Source organism: Rhamphochromis longiceps, linkage group LG18 (assembly GCF_057381845.1).
Source record: "Rhamphochromis longiceps isolate RC_006_pf linkage group LG18, R_longiceps_female_GT1.1, whole genome shotgun sequence".
NCBI classification, from domain to species: domain Eukaryota; kingdom Metazoa; phylum Chordata; class Actinopteri; order Cichliformes; family Cichlidae; genus Rhamphochromis; species Rhamphochromis longiceps.
In genome coordinates this window covers 37,093,965-37,115,820 of record NC_140574.1, presented here as the reverse complement: position 1 = coordinate 37,115,820, position 21,856 = coordinate 37,093,965, and the positions used below count along the sequence as shown (strand labels likewise).

General features: G+C 40.1%; 1 protein-coding gene and 2 long non-coding RNA genes across 5 annotated transcripts; 1 reads left to right on the top strand and 2 right to left on the bottom strand.

Moving 5' to 3' along the window:
- Nucleotides 1-1,149: 1,149 nt before the first annotated feature.
- Nucleotides 1,150-5,418, top strand: LOC146648793 (uncharacterized). 3 transcript variants are annotated; one of them, XM_085389372.1, is made up of 5 exons: nt 1,150-1,510; nt 2,585-2,676; nt 3,397-3,554; nt 3,984-4,038; nt 4,962-5,418. In XM_085389372.1, the coding sequence occupies exons 1-3, from the start codon at nt 1,276-1,278 to the stop codon at nt 3,430-3,432; spliced, it is 363 nt and encodes a 120-aa protein (XP_085245498.1). In that variant the 5' UTR covers nt 1,150-1,275; the 3' UTR covers nt 3,433-3,554; nt 3,984-4,038; nt 4,962-5,418. The 3 variants fall into 3 exon arrangements, 2 of the variants coding, with proteins under 2 accessions (XP_085245498.1, XP_085245497.1); XR_014908487.1 differs by having other exon boundaries at nt 1,151-1,510; nt 2,585-2,669; nt 3,981-4,038; XM_085389371.1 differs by having other exon boundaries at nt 1,151-1,510; nt 3,981-4,038.
- Nucleotides 5,419-7,323: 1,905 nt separating this feature from the next.
- On the bottom strand, nt 7,324-9,411 carry LOC146648792 (uncharacterized). Its single transcript, XR_014908601.1, has 5 exons — nt 9,207-9,411; nt 8,599-8,724; nt 8,246-8,354; nt 8,025-8,140; nt 7,324-7,882 (listed from the first exon to the last, which is right to left on the bottom strand). It is a non-coding gene; the product is annotated as an uncharacterized LOC146648792 (long non-coding RNA).
- A 75-nt stretch (nt 9,412-9,486) lies between these two features.
- Nucleotides 9,487-12,317, bottom strand: LOC146648791 (uncharacterized). The gene is made up of 3 exons (XR_014908398.1): nt 11,825-12,317; nt 9,798-9,977; nt 9,487-9,699 (listed from the first exon to the last, which is right to left on the bottom strand). It is a non-coding gene; the product is annotated as an uncharacterized LOC146648791 (long non-coding RNA).
- Between the last annotated feature and the right edge of the window lie 9,539 nt (nt 12,318-21,856).

Below are 21,856 nucleotides of genomic sequence, written 5' to 3'. Positions count from 1 at the left end.
GCTTTTTGGCTTTAAGCGTTTGGCAAATTCAGTTAGCAGAAGGTCTCAGTCTCTTCTTACGCTGTTTTAAGTAAACCCAGGTGTCTAGAGATCTTTCTGTATTTTGATTCTAGGGGACAGTATCATTATGGCACAATGAAATACATAGTGATTGATTGATTGATTGATTGGTAATTTATTTCAACATGTGAACAATATACAAGTACATTTAGAAAAGAAATAAGAGAGAAAAAAAATACTATACAAATTACATACAAAAAAACATTCAGATTAATTTACATGTTGAAAGGGAGTGGGAAGAAGTATACACTTATTTAATCCCACCCCTTTGCCATAAATTATCAGTGAATATTTAGTCAGCTTCCTTACTGATATAATTTGTAATAAAAATAGTGAACAGATTTCTGATATACTATATACTATAATATCACATCATGAATTTTTTGTTTGTTTGTTTGTTTTTAAATAGAGACATTCACTTAATTTAAATATTTTCCTTTTCTTTATAGATCGAGAAGATCATATTTTTATAACTCTTTTTGAACAGTTTTATGTTTGGACGTTGCTTTAATTCCATATTCAGACTGTTCCACAGTTTCACTCCATGAACAGAAACACAAAAGCCTTTTCTTGTAGTACGTACCTTCATTGTTTTGAAGTTACAAAAACCCCTTAAATTATAACTTCCTTCTTTCAAAAAAAACATACTCTGAATATTACCTGGCAGTTCTTTATTTTTTGCTTTGAATAGAATTTGTGCTGTTTGGAATTTCACTATATCGTCAATTTTCAATATTTCAGACTGCAAAAATAGTGAGTTTGTATGTTCCCTATAACCTGCATTGTGGATGATTCGAATTGCTTTTTTTTGAAGAGTAAAAAGTGAATGTAATGTGGTTTTATAGTTATTGCCCCAGACCTCTGCACAATAGCTTAAGTATGGTGAAACCAGTGAACAGTAGAGAATATGAAGTGATGTTCTGTCAACACGTTCTCACTCCCAACTCGTCAAACGTGTGACGCATGGTCAGGCTCCCTCTGCTGCACTTATGGACGCGCAGGGTACCCCCCTCGCGTCGGGAATTGACGTGAAGGGTCCTCCGATTGAAGAGATTGCCGCGGAAGAGCCTGTTGTCCGTATATTTATATATTTCCGAAATCACTTTGTAGTGACGTATACTGAACACAATAAATTATATAATGTAAACAACTACCTGAAAAACAGGTAGAACGATACTTTTGTATGGTTTATTGCATTTATGGAGGGAGTGATGTATGCTGGGTAATGGCACAGCTAGCTACTGGGTGACTTTATTCACCCGCTTCGGCTGTTATCAGTCCATACAATGGGCGTTATTAGCACAAATCAGTCCCATAGATATGGGCCATCTCCTGCTAGATTGTTCAGAAGGTTGTTCTCATCCATCCAGATGGAGGATCACTAACAGGAGCGTGGAAGACTCCAGAATCCACTCTGGCTGGAATCCGGTGGATACAGCAGTGTTTACAGGTAAGACCATTTAAACGGACAGCATTTATAGAATGACCATTAAACGTCAGCGAGTGTCAGTAATGTTAATGTGGTTATGTTAGTAATACACCGAGTGCTAATATAACAGCTTTAAGATGCATTTGTAGATATTATTACGTGTTTTACCGTCTTTATGGTGCTAGCTTAAAGTTACGGTGTAAACGTTAGCTTATATTGGAGTAAAGCTGTTACTGGTTAAACGATGTTAGCACAGAAATATTAGCTTCTGTCATGACTGATGAAGTTACTAGTTAATAAAGTTTTCAGTAAAGTGTTTAATCGCAGCCACAGACTGACAGCAAATATCTCGATTAGCTTCAGTGCATCTGTAATAAATATGTGCAAGTTTCAGTGCTTCGTTTAAACTGTATGATACTTATACTGACCCAGGGTCAGTGTAAAATACAATCCTAGCTGTGTGAACAAAGCCTGGCTCCTTTAATCCTGCATGACAAACCTCAGGATGCAGGTTATTATTACTCTTTCCTGCTGGCACACCTGTCACACCTGAGAGTCAGCTAGAAATTTACAGTGACGTGGACATCATGCAAAGACTGCCAGACTCTGTAACACTGCAAATGATCAGTGACTCAGGTTATCACTAAACTTTAAACGGCACCTCTGTGTCTCTGTGTGCTGAACATCTAGGATTGGGTCAGGCTGCATTGACTGTGGGACTTTAATGTGTTAAAAGCAGGTTGAAGACGGCTCAGAAACATTTGAAGATTAAAATTTAGCATTATGGCTGCTGGTGGTTTGTAAAGCCTCTACTCAGCTGTATTTTTGTTACTAACTTATGTTTGTTGTTGTTTAACACAGATTTCAGAAGAGCAAATATGCTTAATAGTTTAACTAGATGTCATTTGTCAGTGTGGGACTGCTGAGTCACCTGAAGAACTCATTTGATTCATTCTCCACATGATGTTCATATACAGAAATGTTTCACAGGAACTGATTTCTCCCAAAGGTTGAACTAGTGTGTTTCCATAGATTACCTCTGTATGAATGTACTTCTTAAATGAAGGCAATTGTTTGTCCTTTTTTATTCCTCAGGTACAGTACGTGATATCAAGGGCAGGCGGTCAACACTGGGGGAAGACAAGAAGCAGACGTACATCCAAGAGGGAGCTGCAGTGAGGTCAGAGGTCAGAATCTGAAACGGCTCAGGTTTATATTTTAGAGGTTATAAAAAATCAAAATGTATTTATAAAGAAACCTTTAAATAATAGTCATAATTATGATTATTATAAGAAATATCAAACATTTAAGTGGATTTTCTGTTACACATATTGTGTTAGCCCTGCAATAAACTGGCAGCCTGTCTTTGTCCTGTATCAGCTGGGATAGGCTTCATCCTCCCGCAACCCTGAATTGGATACATTGTATTCCAATTATGTAATCTGATCATTTACAAACTCAAGGTATCTAATCAAAATGTAAGTAATAATTATAAAATGGGAAAGCAGAAATAAGTGTGACATGAATGTAACCGTGTGAGCTGACATAGAGCTACATGCAGTCTGAAAAACCTTTGTTGTCAAGTTTGCAGGTATATCAGCACGAGACATTCTTACATAGAAGAGACATTAAAGTCTCTGACTCAGTGAAGCATTATTGGTCCTGTCTGTTTGGATAAATATAATAAGTTGATGTTTGTCCATTTATTGACACATTTTCTTAAGTGCTTATCCAGCTCAGGATCACAGTGGAGCTGCAGCTGGATATGTTCACTAAATAAACCTTACAAAAGTTAACAATAAACCTGCATCCATGTACGTTGTTGTCCACAGGATGAGAAAATCAAACTGGAAGACTGTGGAACATGTTAATAAATGTTTGTGTGTTTATGCCTGTGTCTTTCACAGGAGGCGCTGGAAGGTTTCCCTAATAGTTCCTGGTGAATCAAAGCAGAACCATAAAGGTTGCTGGACTGCATGATGGCCTTACCCCTGAGCCGTCATCCTGTTAAAGGAGGAACCAGTTAGAAGCTGTTTTCAAAGTAGCTGAGCAGATTTCATCTCAAGTAAGCGATTAACTGTTTGTTCGTTTGTTCTGCCACTTAAAGAGCATTTAAGGACGTCTTTTGAGTGTCCAGCTGAATTAATTCTACTGGCTCTCATGGTCATTTGTTATTATAGACATATTTTTCATGTTCATCCAGCTATTTAGTAAATTCTATCTATTTAGTAATATCCGTCAGCTATAAAATGTAATATAAATATAAAAATATCTAAATATCTCCTGTCCTTTATGTTTTAATGATGTAAGTCTGTTATCGTGTTACATTAGCATTCCTCACATATCAATGAGATGCTGTACAGTACAATCCTACTGACACAGCAGAGGGATAACGACGGCTATTCAACATCGTTACACGACACATTCGAGCTGCATGATGCAGACAAAGTGACTAAATCATCTTTTTTGTGGTTTATTGTCTTCAAACCAGCAGACAAAGCTGATGGCAGAAGATGTCAGAGAAGAACTTCAGGCCGTGGACTGAAAAGGTCTTTTTGTCTTGTTATCAAAGACATTTGGAGTGGCAGCTTCTACAACTGGTTGTGCTAAAGTAAAGCTTACAGTCTAAGAAACCACAGTGTTGATATTCAGCACAAAGAGAAAAGCTCACTTGTTTGAATTTATTTACAATCATAGTTTTATAAATTCTGACTGTAAACAGCGTTTACAGCTTTGATATTGTTTGACACTCGATATCAGGTTTAATTTAAAGGTTTCTGTGTCCCAATGAGCCATTTACACTGACCAGTGTCAATTTAACTGTAACACATTCACTATTTAGATTCAACAAAGAAATAACTGAATGTAAAAATGGCAGCCCTCAGGCCAGGTTTATAGAGATACATGCATGCATTATGAAATGTATGTATCCCAGATAATTGTTATTCATCTAGTCATGGCAGACCTACCTCTTCCTCCCAAGTTAACTGCAACCCAAAAGAACTAGTGGGGCTATTTACACACTCACAACCAGTGTGGGGTAAAAAGAGCCACCAAAAAGCTGTCAGCCACAGATGTGCTAGAAGAGTTAGAAACTCTACTTATGGAGAAACTTTATAAGTCTAACAGAGGACAGGAACTCCTGCCCAAATAACATGATATAACCCCACATACAGCCCAGCCATAAAGTGAACCAAGTCATTTAGTTAAAGACAGCATGGGACCAAATGCATGTAACCAGCCTGCACCCACCTGACATTTCTTCCTCCTGAATTAAATGAATGAATGGATGAAAGTTAAATGACTACAAACCCAAAGCCACTAGTTCCCACACTGGAGCTCCCTGACACTGTGTGTTAACCGTATTTAGCTTGTATCAACAGTTGTAACAGGCTAAGCCACCTGAGACACTGCATTGAATTTGTTCCTGTCTTAATGATTTCAGCTCAGATGTTCTGCTTTTTCCTTTCAGTAGATCAAAGCAGCTCGTGCTCCTTCTTCTTCTAAAATGGAAGCAGAAGAAGAAGGCGAAGGCTTCAGCGAAGTGGCGTTCATGGTCTCAGTGAACAGTCACGGTCACACACTGCATGTGGTTTTAAAAGCAACATGTCTGTTCACCACAACAATGGAGATGTGTAATATTAGTGCAGCTACGGTTTGTTCTTGAACATCAGTTCTGTTTTCTACTTTGATCACTGTGTTGTTTTCAGATTCTTTCTTTTACATCTATAAAGCACCTGCTCATTTTTTATTACAATTAGTTTCACATGAATGTTAGTGTTTCCTTTAAAATCTTTTAATGCTTACACTACACTGTACACGTCTACATTAGAGACATTTCTGTTACCTGTTTCTGTTCACTCAGAGTTGTGAAATGTTCTTTTATTTGATGCACAATATGAAGCTCATAATTTTCTTACAAATAAAACTCTGATGACAAACATGAACAGCTGTGCTTATTTCTGAGACATGAGTTTTTGAATGTGTTGATATTTAGACAGTGTGCATCTGTCTGCTGAAACTGTGATGGTGAACCTGAGGTGATGGTCAACAGAAGGCAAATATATATCAATATAAAACAATATTGAAGTAATGTCTTTACCCCCTGCAGCGTGTGGACGCTGTGCACGCAATCACCTTATTCACTGTAGTAAACGTGCACCGCTAGCTCACGTGACTGACTGTCTCCATGGTTACATCGTATATTATTAGCTATGCAAACAGCTTCCAAAGATGCCGCCATAGCTCTCTGCAGCTGTAACACTTTCACACTTTGCAAATCATTTCACGTTTTTGATAGTTATGAAGACAGAATATGTTTTTAAGGTCATGCTAGGCGGTTGCTATGGTGGTTGCTGTGGACTTGGGTGGACCGCGTCCGATTCCTGTTATTAGCTGTCCGCCGTAGGAAGGCTGCGTTCCATTTACAAGTAGTGACCGTCTGCCGCAACTCGAACTCAAACCCCGCTTTGTTCTTTAATTATAGGCCTTTTATAGCCGTTCATGACACGCACACACACACATAAAGCACTTTGCCTCACCATGAGAATGCAACTTTACCTAACCTAACCTTAAAGTATCTGATATAGGATAGAAAAATGAAGCAACCAGAGATTTAATGATGAAGACTCTGGGTTCTGTAGTTCACGTTTTACAGTCCTGAATGACTCTTTGCATATGATTTATTGAAGAGGACTTTAGAATGCACTTTACATTTAGACTGTTGCTTACAGTTAGACTGTCAGGGTGTACATTACCTTGTAGTCAAGCATCCCAGGACAGAGCCCTGCCCCACCATGAGCCTGGGTGGATACGTGGTTATAATATAAAAGGACCGATACTGAATATGAATATTTCATGAAAATTGAATTATAATACAAATTAGTAACAAGGGTTTCTCTGCGCCCTTATCTACCCCATACTCAAAGAGCTGCGGGCAGAGAGGGTGACAGGAGAGGATGGCACTGAAGAGAAGATGCTCAGTTTCTGGAGTCTCCTGGTCCTGTCAGTATTAGTAGGATGCATCTGCTGTGTCTTCTCGTGGATGCTCACCTACCTTGACTCGTTCCAGCCTGGTATGGATTTCCCAACACTGCGGACAGTGGCCCACGTCAGAGACGTTTAATATTGATTACATATGTCTGAATTGCTAACCCTAACCCTAGCTCAACAGACCACAATGCCCTGGACTGTCAGTATTATTACATGCTGTGAACATAAGTACCTTTGATCACAGTTTATGTTGTAAAAGAGAAGGAATATTGAAAAAAAGATCAACATTGTGATATTGTTTCTTCCAAACTGACCAGAAACATGCTTGTCAGACTCTCACAGCAAAGGATCAGACTCACTGTACATGACAGCTCAGGCCAATGATGTCTGTTAGATTGTCAGTTGTTTAGTGCTTCTGTACAGTGAGGGTCACCGTCTCTATTTCAGAATAATTAATATGCGGAAAACACTAAAAGTTGATTGTCTTCCAATATTCTAGCATAATTAAAAAACTTTGACTTTGTAAGTACATATTATTAGTCCTAATGCCAGTATGATTCTTCATAACTCCTGCCCCTGAACTTTAAAATGTACCTGATGAAAGATCATTTACAGTGGCACTCTGTCAGGATCATTCTGACTGTAAGATCACTGTTTTAATCTGAATCCTTCTGCAATGTGCTGTGAATGAATGCTGATGCAACTCACTGTGGGAGAGCTGTTAATAAAATGAATCTGTGACACATGCAACACGTTCACAGAGGAAGACGACACAAAGGGAGGACACGCAGAGGCTGTGTTGAAGTCAGAAATCCAAATCTTTAGCCAAAAACAGGCGGCGGTTACAAACAGGAAGACAAGCAGTCCATCAAACAGTCTACAGGGTCAAACATACAGAGAATTCAAACAGCAGTAAAAAATAACTGGAACTGAAAAACTTAAAGCAATGTGTGACGCAATAAAAGGAAGCAGCGCAGTATATTCACTGAATTATCATCAATTACAACAGAGAAAAACGACGATTTCTAAGGATTATTTTCTTAAATGCAGTTAAGAGTGTGGCAGGTAAAGATGGAAACATACAGAATGTAAACTGTGTGAGTTTGTGAACTTTGTTAGTAACAAATGAGGTAAAAAAACAACAACCCCAAAACAGACAAAACACAGAAAGAGGCTCTCAGTATTCATTCATAATTAGAAAGAAACATTCTGGTTGTGGATTTTTACAGTCTTAGTTCCGCTCGCTGTCATCATTATAATCATCATGATCAATGGTGAGGTCCTGAGGTGGGCGGGGCTGTCTCTGGTGATGTCACCATGAAGGAACAGCATCTGGCACGTGTTGGTGAAACATCTCAGTACACTGGTGTAGTTTCCTCTCCAGCTGTTTGACATGTGACACTTGAACATTAAGGGGAAGAAGAAGAAACAGTGTTAGGTCAGGTGACCACATGGTTTCTAAAGTAACTGACAGGAAGTAACCAGGCCGTTAGAAATGGATGGCATGTGTTTAGAGTTACTGGAGTTGGGTAACTCTACTTACCAAAAGCAGAAGCACACAGATGAAGGATCAGATGTTGAATGTTGCAGGAACATGCTCATGTGTGGTGGTCATTCAGTGCTGCAGGTTACACAGTCCAAGACTGATATGCTGCCCATCTGAGAGTTTGAAAACACACATGCAAAGATTTATTTTGTGTTACAGTCAAAGTTGGATGTTCATTTTTGTCCTTTAAAAATGTTTGTGTATTTGAAAGCACTAACATTTAAGGATGACTTGGATCGTCTCCTTCAAAGGGGAGACAAGTGTATCCACTGATCCACGTCACTTTACCTGGATGATGACTCCTCCCCCCCTCACTCAGAAACACTCCTAATATAACCAAGCAAATAAATAATATTGAAGATTTACTTACATCATTACAAAAACAGCAAAAACATCTCCCTTTGATTCTATTTCTGCTGAACATCAGGCAACAAATATCTCAATAAATCACAGTAAAATGTAAAGCACATGTTTTCTCTGCTTTGTCTAACCTCTGCAGAGCCTCTGTCAAGAAAATCATAACTGTAAGCATAAAACAAATATACATTTCATAACACGTCACTGGACAAACCTTGGTCAGTTGATTTCCTCTGTGCAGTGCAGACGAACATCAGTCAGCAAGTGACTCTGCTGGTTCTTCTGAGGAAACACCACCGTCTCTCCACACCGTCACCATCTGTGAGCACAAACTGCCGCTCTGCTCTGCCAGCATGTAGGAATCACATATCACACACAGGGGTGAAGAACCATCAGAGCTCAACTTTGGATACTTTAGATCTAAACAGATCAAAGTAGCTCTTAGTTTCAGCAATCAGACAAACAATGATACCAAACTGATTCTGTATGAATACAATATGGTATTTTCAATACAGCTGTCAAATTAATTTATTAAAACTAATACAGATATATGTATATTTTTTTGATAAATTAGTTTGCTAAATTATAAGAATATATTTTTATTTTTTTTTCATTTAACAATTGCAACTGAAAGAAATTCAATATTGAACAAAAATATATTGTCACATTCTGAGCATGCTCAGCACGCTGACAGACTTGAAGTTGCTACAGATTTTAAGAAGTGATAATTATAGGGAAGAAACTTCTCTTTTTCATCCGTTTAATCAAACATTTGATGCCTCAGCTGTCTCAGTCCTGTAGCGTTCTGCAACTACAACTAACCTGAGGCTTGGATTTGGCTGCAGGTGCCCCTGTACATCCTTCTCAGCAGCACACATGTGGGTACCATTTAATCACACTTCTTCCTGAGCTTTGCTTCATCACAAGACCAAAGGTGGCATCCCGTGTCACAGTCTTATCATCATCCAGAAGAAACATTTGAAGAAACATCATGCAGAAGAAACATTTACGCGCCTCCTGGTTTTGTTTTCTGGTCCTGCGAAAAGACTGAGGACCACAAAGCCCAGAGAACACGAGATACACAACATCCAACATTCAGACTCAACAGCCTCCATAAATGAAGAGCACCAGGTTGGTTCCGTTATAGTAGATATAAGCATACTTCACATTACTGGGTATGAATAATAATGAGGAGGCAAACTTTGAAGATGCAGAGCATGATGTCCCATCATCAGACTGTAAACAAACGTCCACCAGGCTTCTTTGTTGCCAAAATTGATGATTCTCCCATCAGGGATCAGTAGAGTGTATTAACCTGTGGTATAAGCAGCAGTCACTGAAATATTACTGTTTCAGATAAGAAATCTAGCACATAAAAGCCAGGGTGGGAGGGATCTCTGCAAACTGACTTACCTCTGCAAGTGTGAAGCTCAACAAAAATCTGACTCTCCAGTCACAGACAAACAAAAACTCCAGCTGGGAGATAGAAAACGCTGTCTGGGTCCTGCTGGATGTTGCTGGTCAGAGTCCCACATTAGCAGAGTGCTTCTTGGTCCCACTGACCCATATGGACAGCGACTGTGGAGAACTGTTCTGGAAAACAGAGAAGAGAATTAAAATAACAAAAAGCCAAACAGGATTTCCACAAAGACTATCTTGGAATCAGCAATCAAAAAAAAAAACACTGGTTCATATTTCAATTAAATATGAACAGGTTCCTTAAATGTACACAGTTCAGATCTGATTTAATTTAATTTCCTTCACACAGCACATTCGTCCAGGCTGACAGGTAAACATAGAATTAATCTCAGGTAACATGACTCATAGTAGAGTTTCAGTAAGAAAGATTGCTAGCTCTAATATTATTACCACACAATCCAAGGACACACCAACAGCTCAGATTTGTAGAACTATTTAAACAAATGTCTTCTGAATATTCAATTCAGGTTCACAGTGGGAGGGGGGGGGGGGGGGGGGGGGGTGTCGTGGAATTTTTTAAATAAAGTCTGCAACACAGAAAGAGCTGTGATCAAGCTATTTATTACTGCGCCAACACACATCAAACATCACAGTTCAGTCATGTCAGCGCTGCCACAGAGGTCGTGCTCCTGCTCCTTTATGCATTCCAAGGAGGAGGGAGGAAGTTACAAACTGATCCTACCACACTTCACGTGTCTCGCTATGAAACCTAACGCATCAATGGTTGTGCTGTTTGGTGCCCTTGGCCTTATCAGCACCTGTAAAGGGAGTTGTTTTCTCAAACTGCTGACGCTGAAGTAAGTTCATCTAGTTTTAGAAACTTTCACTGAACAGTCTATAACAGTGTCACAACTAAGCATATGCATAAGCACTTAAATACTTTAAATGAGAATAACAGAACATTTCTATTACAGAGGCTAGAGCCTGTCCCAGTAGTCATAGGTAGAGCACACCTGGACAGGTCACCAGTCTGTCAGAGGACTAACACAGAGACAGACATCAGAGTAACAAATCTATTTAAAATTAATGTAAGTTTGCTGCAGCTGTATGTATGAACATGTGTTTCTGTGCTCACAGTCCACCTCTCAGGAACCTGCAGTTCACTTTTAGTCAACTTTAAACAGACCTCACAAAAGGCTGATGTGGCTGGATCAGTAGTCTGATTTGAGTACGATACCTTTGGCCAGGGATTCATCTGGTGCATCGCTTCACTGCAGTCTTACGTATTTTCCCCACACCTGAATAAAAAAATACTGATATATACAAATAACAGCTTCAGCTGATGCAGCCTGACTCAATCCTAAATGTTCAGCACACAGAGGTGCCGTTTAAAGTTTAGTGATAACCTGAGTCACTGATCATTTGCAGTATTACAGAGTCTGGCAGTCTTTGCATGATGTCCACGTCACTGTAAGTTTCTAGCTGACTCTCAGGTGTGACAGGTGTGCCAGCAGGAAAGAGTAACAATAACCTGCATCCTGAGGTTTGTCATGCAGGATTAAAGGAGCCAGGCTTTGTTCACACAGCTAGGATTGTATTTTACACTGACCCTGGGTCAGTATAAGTATAATACAGTTTAAACGAAGCACTGAAACTTGCACATATTTATTATAGATGCACTGAAGCTAATCGAGATATTTGCTGTCAGTCTGTGGCTGTGATTAAACACTTTAATGGAAACTTTATTAACTAGTAATGACATCTGTCATGACAGAAGCTAATATTTCTGTGCTAACATCGTTTAACCAGTAACAGCTTTCCTCCAATATAAGCTAACGTTTACACCGTAACTTTAAGCTAGCACCATAAAGACGGTAAAACACGTAATAACATCTACAAATGCATCGTAAAGCTGTTATATTAGCACTCGGTGTATTACTAACATAACCACATTAACATTACTGACACTCGCTGACGTTTAATGGTCATTCTATAAATGCTGTCCGTTTAAATGGTCTTACCTGTACACACTGCATATCCACCGGATTCCAGCCAGAGTGGATTCTGGAGTCTTCCACGCTCCTGTTAGTGATCCTCCATCTGGATGGATGAGAACAACCTTCTGAACAATCTAGCAGGAGATGGCCCATATCTATGGGACTGATTTGTGCTAATAACGCCCATTGTATGGACTGATAACAGCCGAAGCGGGTGAATAAAGTCACCCAGTCGCTAGCTGTGCCATTACCCAGCATACATCACTCCCTCCATAAATGCAATAAACCATACAAAAGTATCGTTCTACCTGTTTTTCAGGTAGTTGTTTACATTATATAATTTATTGTGTTCAGTATACGTCACTACAAAGTGATTTCGGAAATATATAAATATACGGACAACAGGCTCTTCCGCGGCAATCTCTTCAATCGGAGGACCCTTCACGTCAATTCCCGACGCGAGGGGGGTACCCTGCGCGTCCATAAGTGCAGCAGAGGGAGCCTGACCATGCGTCACACGTTTGACGAGTTGGGAGTGAGAACGTGTTGGTTCTGTCGAATACCTGTTTTGCCTTGTTTAGTACTGCAATGCTTCGTGATACTTTGGAATGAATATATCTTACGTGAGCTCTCCAGTTAAGTTTTTCATCTATTATTACCCCCAGAAATTTATTTTCACTGACTCTTTCAATATCAACACCATTTATTTGAATCTTTGCATTTGTATTTAAACTACTATTTCCAAATAACATCAGTTTTGATTTATTCAAATTTAATGATAATTTGTTTTTATCAAGCCAGAACTTCACTTTACTTATTTCATTAGTCATATCCTCCAATAAATTCTGCAGATCATCACCAGAGGAAAAAATGTTTGTATCGTCAGCAAAGAGAACCATTTTTAATACTTTGGACACTTTACAGATGTCGTTAATGTACAAGTTGAAGAATTTTGGACCCAAAACTGACCCTTGGGGTACACCACAAGCAATGTCCATACATAAGGAGCAACCACCATTTATTTTCACAAACTGCTTTCTGTCACTTAAATAACTCCGGACCCAATCTAAAACTACCCCTCTGACACCATAACGTTCCAGTTTTCTTATTAATATATCATGATCTATAGTGTCAAATGCCTTTGTCAAGTCTATGAATAACCCAGCCACATATTGCTTTTTGTCTATGGAATTTGTGATGTATTCTATTGAATCTAATAGTGCCGATGATGTTGATCTGCTTGATCTGAATCCGTACTGACTCTCAGTGAGTAGTTTATGTTTATCTATAAATTTTTCCAGTCTGTTTTTAAACAGTTTTTCAAGAACTTTTGAGAATTGAGGTAGTAAAGAGACAGGCCTGTAGTTTGTGAAATGGTGTTTGTTTCCAGATTTGTATAGACTAACTTTTGCTATTTTCATTCTGTCTGGAAATCGACCAGTTTGAAATGATAAATTACAGATGTATGTAAATGGTTTTATAACAGCCTCAATGACTCTTTTAACCACTATCATATCAATATCATTACAATCCAAAGATTTGTGATTTTTACATTTTTTGACAATTTCAAGAACTTCATTTTCATCAACGGCTGTGAGAAACATAGAATATGGATTTCTGTCAATCAGTGTATCGGGTTTTTCCTGTGCTTTCCCAGGATCAGTGATTGTTCTTGCTAAATTTGGTCCAGCAGTTACAAAGAATTCATTGAGACTATTTGCCACAACATCCATATTGTATTCTTCATGATCATTACAAATGAAATACTTGGGATAGTTCTTTTGTCCAGTCCCACATTTTATAACACTGTTCAGGATTTCCCATAATCTTTTATTATTATTTCTATTTATATCTAATTGCTTCTTATAGTATTCCTTTTTACTAAATCTAAGTATATTAGTTAACCTATTTTTATATCTTTTGTATCTGATTTCAGCATCTTTAGTTCTCGTTCTTAAGAACTCTCTGTATAGAGCATTTTTCTTTATACATGCATTTTGCAGACCTTTTGTTATCCATGGACAGTCCATATATTTCTGTTTCCTACTATATTGCTTTATTGGACAGTTGGTATTGTACAGTAATGTAAATATTCTAAGGAATTTATTATAAGCACTATTAACGTCCTGTTCCTGATATACTTCACCCCAGTTTTCCTTCAATAAATCTTTTTTAAATGCATTCATTCTTTCTTCTGTTCTTACTCGTCTGTACTCTTTTTTACTGTCCATTTTATTGATCTTGTAATTCCTATCATAGATTGTAAAAATTGGAAGATGGTCACTTATGTCGTTAATCAGGAGTCCACTTACAGTCTTATTTTCAATGTCATTTGTAAAAATGTTGTCTATGAGAGTTGCACAATGTGATGTAATCCTGGTAGGTCTAGTAATTTTAGGGAATAGGTTCATACAGTGCATTGTGTTTATAAATTCCTCAGTGGTTTTATGTTTATTTGGGTTTAGCAAATCAATATTGAAGTCTCCACAAATGAAAACTTTTTTGCGAGCTATTTCAATAAATGTTTCTTCTATCCAGTCTTTAAATGTCTCAATACTACTACCTGGAGCTCTGTATATACAGCTAATGATTACATTTTTACTTTTTTCTTTACAAATTTCAACTGTAATACATTCTAGTACATTATCAATCACCATCGTCATCTTTTCCACCACATTAAATTTCAAGGATTTGTCCACATACAAGGCCACTCCTCCTCCTCCTTTGTTTCGCCTAGTTATAAATGTGAATTCATAACCCTCCAGTTCAAAGTCTGTTCCTTTTTCCATATTGATCCAAGTTTCTGTGTGTTTTTAAGGTATTGATGTGTGTGGATGGCTGGGAATGTGTGTGGTGTAAATGGCATCACACTGATCTAAGAAAGGCTGAGGCCTGATCACCCTCATGCTCTTTCTGAACCTATCTGGTAGGTGGCTTATACAGCTGATACTAGAGCTTATAGCTCGGAGGTTTAAACCCGTGCCCAGGAGCCATAAATTCTGTAGATTTGTCCCTGTGTTCCAATTAGATTGTTCACCTGACTGTTCTGGATTTTGGTGAAATCTAGGAGGGGTGGATGTAACGGGTGTATTAAAAAAGAATTTATATTTCACCAAAGATCCATCCTGCAGTGTTATCTCGCTTTGTCAGTATTGGTTATGTATATGTGTTTATTTATATATGTTTATTTTCTGTATTTATATTTTGGGAGCTTTTATTTTGTTTGTGTGACCTTTGACTTCCCACGAAGTCACTTCCTGTAGCTGCGCGCTATTTTCCTCAGTCGCCTAGAGGCCCCGCTGAGGAGAGGTGTTCATGCAGAAGTCCAGTAAAGTGAAGTTGCTGTACTGTTTTGTTTTTATTTTAAACAGTTCTGGGAGAATAAATCCACCCGGCTGGCAAAGTGAGAGCTGACTCCTCTGGTCATTCGCACAACACAACGCAGAGAACTAACGGCAATAAGAGTTTAAGGCCAGACCGGCTACACTAAGACATGGAAACATCAACAGAGGAACCAAAGTTAAACAGGAAACATAAAACAGAGAAGCGGGCTTGACAGGAAACAGCTGACAGGGGAGACAGAGACAGAAACCAAAAGACTAAGAACTCCAAATAACACTGAAACAAAAAAACTAGAGATTCAAATTAAGACAAAAAAGACTATTAATAATAAACAACACAAAACACTTGGTCACAGACCCAGGACCGTGTCAATCTTAGGCTGGAGACGGGCTTTTTAAAAACTGTCTTAAGTGAAGTGACACAGAGACGTAGAGGTGAGGGATCTCTGTTTGTCGGAACTGACTTTAATTGCACTGAAAATCCCTCTTTGGACAGAAATAATCCAGGACCACATGTTTCCTTCCTTCCTTCAGAAATAGTTTAAGCACCCTTACAGAAACTTTCACAGTAGAAATGCACAGTATACATGGAGTCATATCAAAAAGTCAGTGATTGATCCCTGGAAAGGCTTGAAAGGTTTTACAGTTTTAAACACTATGTTAAGGTTTTTAAGTTGGAGACGTGTGAATTATCCCTGCAGAGATTACGTCTCCATTGCTCTAGAGTCCAGTGACAGCACGCTTTAAATAACTGAATCCAACACTTTGCAGTGATCTAAGGTTTAGATGGGGCTACCTGGCCATGACAACTCATTTCTGTGTACTGGACAGATGAATGAAGGGAAACGTGAATGAAAGTCACTGGGTTACAGAGCACGACTACAGACCAATCTGCAGTCCAATGACTCTGCAGGAAGTTGGTGACGTATCCGTTGATCCCGCTCTGTGATTTTACATGGCCTACCACTTTGTGGCTAAGTTGCTTTGGTCCTAATCACTTCCACATTTGTGGGACAGGTGGCATCTTATCATGATACTGCACTGAAAATCTCAGAGTTCCTGTGAGACCCACTCTTTTATATTCTTGTAAATTTTCACTTTATAGTGTATTTCCACTAGGGTGGAGACTTCTGTGGTTTGTGGTCACAGCACCTAGTCCTCCTGGGGGACCACTTTGGACTTTACCTTTCACAGCTGATCTGGTTCCTTCAGCCCATGCTACTGTTCTGTTGTTTAGTGTTACTTTCTGATCCACTGGTATTGCCACATCTATCTGCTGTCTTCTGTTCCCTCTCAGCCACTGCTACGTTGGGTTGGTTGTCCAGCAGCTGCTTTTCTGTCTTGAATGCAGATTGTAACTCAAATAGATTGCCTATTGTGAGGCGCTAAAACAGAAAAGCATTGTACATTGGCTAAGCTAGTGAGCCTCTATGTTTCTATAATGTGTTGTTCTTTTAGAGTGTGCTGTGTTTGAGCCACCAATAATAAGCCAGCCAGTCTGACCAGTGTATATCCTGTTTTTATCCAGCTACAATGCAAAATTGTGGAATCATTTTCCATTGTGTGCATTGTGTAATTTTGCATTGTTGAGTTTTTGGACCAGTTACAAAAAGTATAACAAGCTCAGTTCTTCTCTCTTGTCTTGATACTTTTTCTTATAATGAGCTGTGGAGGCGAAGGAGGTGCATTCCAGAACAGATTCATTTAAAATGTGAAACGACACCATTAAACAAGCATTTGCTCCCACTAATTCGATGTATCCAGAACTTTACTGTGTATTTGTGTTGTGATGAACATTGCACTCATCTGTGTGTGTTTGTTTTGATGTACCTTCTAGTTAAAGTCAATACAAATAAAAAAGAAAGACTTTTTCTTCCAATAAATTATATAAACAGGGTTATTTAACAGCTTTCCCACAGACACAAGATGTTGACACAAACCATATATCAGTAAATATTTATGTATATGGGTGAAAATCAGACTTTGCAGTTGTTAAATACAAAACAGTCAAAAAGCATCACAAAATGAAAGGAGGAAACAATGGAGATAATGGGATGTTATAAAGTGTTGAGTTTGAAGTCAGCCACACACCACTTTACTGTGTATTTGTGCTGTGATGAAGACTAACATTAAGCATTAGTGATCATAGTGCCATGAGGTGAAAATCCTTTCACTGTCATGTTGCTCAGGGACCACAACTGTTTCATGGCATCAACACACTGACAAGTGTTTGTATGTGAAATACAAAACTACATCATGAGGCTTTCCTGACCTCACTGGTGTACTTTTTTAAATCTTCTCATATTTTTTGGTGCTAAAGATGAGGTTTGTGGATTTTCCCAAAATAACATCAATAATCATGCGTGGTATAATGAGCACATAGTGCACAATCGTGTTGGTGAGGTGAGAAGTATTTATATATGAGTATGAATATTTTTCCTTCATGTAACTGATAATGTCACAACATTTACCAGTGTGAGGCTAGGAGAGCTTAACTGAAGCCAGTTTAAGTAACCTTTAATAACCCAGTACTCTGCAGTAACCTCTGGAGTCCAGGCAGAAGTAGGCGAGTACACAGCTGAAAGCAGAGTCATCCACTAATCTGAATCTGAAGTAAGACAGAGGTGGTGTGTTGTTGGGGTTTTTTTTTGCCTGTCCCGTTTGTTTCTTTAACCATCAGAATTATTGTCTGAAAGATGCCCAATGGATTTACCTTACCAAGTGGATCATCACTGCCTTGCTGTATTGGTCCGTTTGGTTGAACTTCGTTATTATTATATTTTTATTTTATTTTATTTTCAGTTATTACAGATGGGACAGACATGACTGGGGGATAGGAAAGGGAGAAAGAAAAGAAAGAAAGAGAGGGAAAGAAAAACAGAGGGACAGTGAGAGAGGGAGCTTCTAAAAAAGAAGAAAAAAATCTCCTGGATCACCTGTTGAGAGAAGGAAAAAAAAGAGTAAACAAGCATAAAAGAGCAACATAATAAACACAACACCATCACATTAATCTAACTAAGTGTAAATAACAGTAAATACTAAATATTGAATATTATTGTGCAGCACGCAGGACCAACAGCGCACAGTGTGCTTTGAGGTAGCAGCCAAGAAAGGTGTAGTCTGTGCCTGTGAACACCCGTGTGTACACCCGGACCAGCGCGCTTGTATTCAAAAGGGTTCCCCATGTAATGGTCAGTTAGAGGGTGTAGAGAGCCATAGCCCCGCCCCCCAGGGCATGAAGCAGGCATGGAGGAGATCCAGGCCCCAGACATCCAGATGCCCCAGAGTACGAGAGCCCAAGGAGGACCACCGGAGGGGCATCTGTGCCACCCTCCTGGGAAGACGAGGGGTCACCCATCAGCCACGGAGCAGAAGCCAGAGGGGGCTCTGCCGGCAGCCAGCTGTGAAAGAGTGGACAGAGTCCCAGGCCCCAAGGCCTGGGCCCCCGACCCCCACCACCCAGAAGGGCCCCGACCGAGCCAAAGATGCCAGGCCCTGCTAAGCAGCCACCAGGAGTGAGTCGGTACATACCTGAGCGCCCAGCCCTGTACACTGACAACCACCAACCCACCGACGTCTGAGGGCATCAGCCAACAGCAGGGAGTGTGGTGGGTGGAGATAGGCCTCCACACCTGGGGGGGCTGAGATGTTCCCAGAGAGGTGGAGTCTAAGACCCGACCTGACATATAGACACAGACGAACAGGCGCACGCAGACACGAACGTGCATTCCCAACCTGCACACATATACAAACACTCACCCAACATGGAGACACACACAAACAGACACTGTACACACACTCACACTGCCCAAACATCCTCTATACCCCAGGTCCAGGTACCCTCGCCCCCAGAGGGGGAATCCGCCCCCAGAACCAGGAGATGTTACCCTTCCCCCGGGGTGGAGACAGGCAGACCCTGGTCCCGCAGTAGCAGGGAGGCCCAGCATCCCAGACCGGACGGCCAACTCCTCCTCCGCGCCCTCCGCCCCAATGGCGAACAGAGAACGGGGGTTTGTGACCACCCCATACCTCCCTCTGCCCGCTCATATGTGGTGTTGCTGCATGTTGTTCTAAAGTGCACTTAAAACACAGGAGGGCATGGTGCTGCTGCCAGAGAACAGCAGGTGTCAGCACGGCCCCTCCCGAGAACCTCAATGTCCACATGCATTTAAAATTGAGAGGTGGGCACCGGCCACAGAGGTGAGGTTGGATACACAGACCGTCCTGTGGGCGCCGTGTAACGTGCCCACCCCCAAGGCCCTACATGTATGTGTTATGAGAGTGTGAGTAATGTGATACTTGAATTGCATTTATACTGATACTAGAAAGAGTGCTGGCTTGTATGTTTGCCATTGTATGAATTTTGCCTGATTAAGTCTGGAGACTGAAACTTAATGAATATTTTTCCTTCATGTAAATGATAATGTCACAACATTTACCAGTGTGAGGCTAGGAGAGCTTAACTGAAGCCAGTTTAAGTAACCTTTAATAACCCAGTACTCTGCAGTAACCTCTGGAGTCCAGGCAGAAGTAGGCGAGTACACAGCTGAAAGCAGAGTCATCCACTAATCTGAACCTGAAGTAAGACAGAGGTGGTGTGTTGTTGAGAATAACACAACAACTGAAACGTCAAGCCCAGCTGCTTCTCGTGTGTGTGAGTTATCTGTTAAAGTGTGGAGAATACAACATAATTATTGTCTGGTGAACTCATGAAGTTGCTTAAGAGCAACTTCTATAAATCTCGTGCTTTACTTTACCTTAAACTTTCACTGTTGGTCTAAAGTTAGGGTCATTTTTATTTTGTTTCCAGTGTAGCAGTAATGGAGAAACTTCAGTATACCTCAAGAAAGTAATTGTAATCCAGTCCCTTTGAATGTGCTCTTTTAAAGAGCTGTACATTGATGTGTTTTTAAAATAGTCTCTTGCAGCCGTTCTTCAGACAGTCTAAGTATCTGACATTTGCTTCTTTTTCACCCATTTTCAGCCCAGTCCTTGTACCTTGTAAAATCTAACTACAACTACAGTGCAGTCAGAGGTTTGCCTGTCCCATTTGGTTCTTTAGCCATCAGATCTGTTGTCTGAAGACCAACAAGGAGACCCAATGGATTTACTTTGCCAAATGGATCATTACAGCTTTGCCGTATTGGTCCATTTAATAATAATGGATTGCATTTATATAGCGCTTTTCAAGGCACCCAAAGCGCTTTACAATGCCACTATTCATTCACTCTCACATTCATACACTGGTGGAGGCAGCTACAGTTGTAGCCACAGCTGCCCTGGGGCAGACTGACATAAGCCAGGCTGCCATATTGCGCCATCGGCCCCTCTGGCCAACACCAGTAGGTGGTAGGTGAAGTGTCTTGCCCAAGGACACAACGACCAGGACAGAGAGTACGGGGATCGAACCGGCGACCTTCCGGTTACAGATGCGCTTCCCAACCCCCCTGAGCCATGGTCGCCTTTGTTGTTATTTTTATTTTATTTTATTTTCAGTTGTTACAGACGGGACAGACATGACTGAGGGATAGGAAAGGGAGAAAGAAAGATGAAGGGAAAGAAAAACAGAAGGGGAGAGGGACAGTGAGAAAGGAAACTTAAAAAGAGAAAGAAGAAGAAAAATCTCCTGGATCAGCTGTTGAGAGAAAAAAGAGAAAACAAGCAAAAAACAGAGCAACATACTAAACACAACAGCATCGCATTAATCTAGCTAAGTGTAAACAGCAGTAAATACTGAATGTTGTTGTGCAGCAAGCAGGACCGACAGCGCACAATGTGCTTGGAAATAGCAGCCAAGAAAGGTGTAGTTTATGTCTATGGACAGTGAACACCTGTGTGCACACCTGTGTGGATCAGCGCGCTTGTATTCAAAAGGTTTCCCCATGTAACGGTCTGTTAGAGGATGTAGAGAGGCATAGCCCCGCCCCCAGGGCATGAAGCAGGCATGGAGGAGATCCAGACCCCAGACATCCAGAGGCCCCAGAGTGCGAGAGCCCAAGGAGGACCACCGGAGGGGAAAAAAGAAGAATTAAAGGAATTGGTTACCTTGGTTTGAATTTCTGCAATTTCTGCAGGCGTGTTCATTTCACGCTTTGGAGAGGCAACGCGTGAAATGAACACACTGAACTGGCATGTCTATTACACACTGTGCCGTGATATCAGGTTGTATTAGTACAATTATGTCACCTACATGTGACTCACACATGCTGGAATGTGCATTACTTCAGCAAAGGCATTTAGATAATTGCTATCTTGGAAAAGGATGAAGTGTGAGATTACAAACAAGTTCTGGTTCATGACTGTGACAGTCTTACTGAGGTGGGAGGAGTTCATGTGCAAAACAACAACAGGCTGACATCTTCAGTATTGTCTCCTGGACGTGTATGTTAGATAGATGGACGTGCAGTTCTCAGACATGTAACACTTTGAATAAGTCAAACCCTCTGGGATCGAGAAGTTCCAGTAAGCTTTCATTAGAGGATCACATTTTAAGTGACTGCACATTTAAGATTTTAGCATAATGAGTCATAAGATCTGAGAAGATTCCAAGATTTCGCATTAAAATTCATAGTAAATACAAAATACCAAGGTGGGATTTTGTAGTCTATCATACTGACACAAGAATCAGATAAAGTGAATATAATATCAGATATTTAGATTGAACTGAATAAAGACAAAAACACAGCTTTTTTGATATTTGCATAGGCAGTAAAAC

Excerpts from the sequence above, each read along its gene's own strand:
- LOC146648793 (XM_085389372.1), top strand. The coding sequence starts at position 1,276 with ATGCTGGGTAATGGCACAGCTAGCTACTGGGTGACTTTATTCACCCGC. Across the intron at positions 1,511-2,584 it reads GGATACAGCAGTGTTTACAG|GTACAGTACGTGATATCAAG; the intron begins GTAAGACCATTT and ends TTTATTCCTCAG. Across the intron at positions 2,677-3,396 it reads GAGCTGCAGTGAGGTCAGAG|GAGGCGCTGGAAGGTTTCCC; the intron begins GTCAGAATCTGA and ends TGTCTTTCACAG.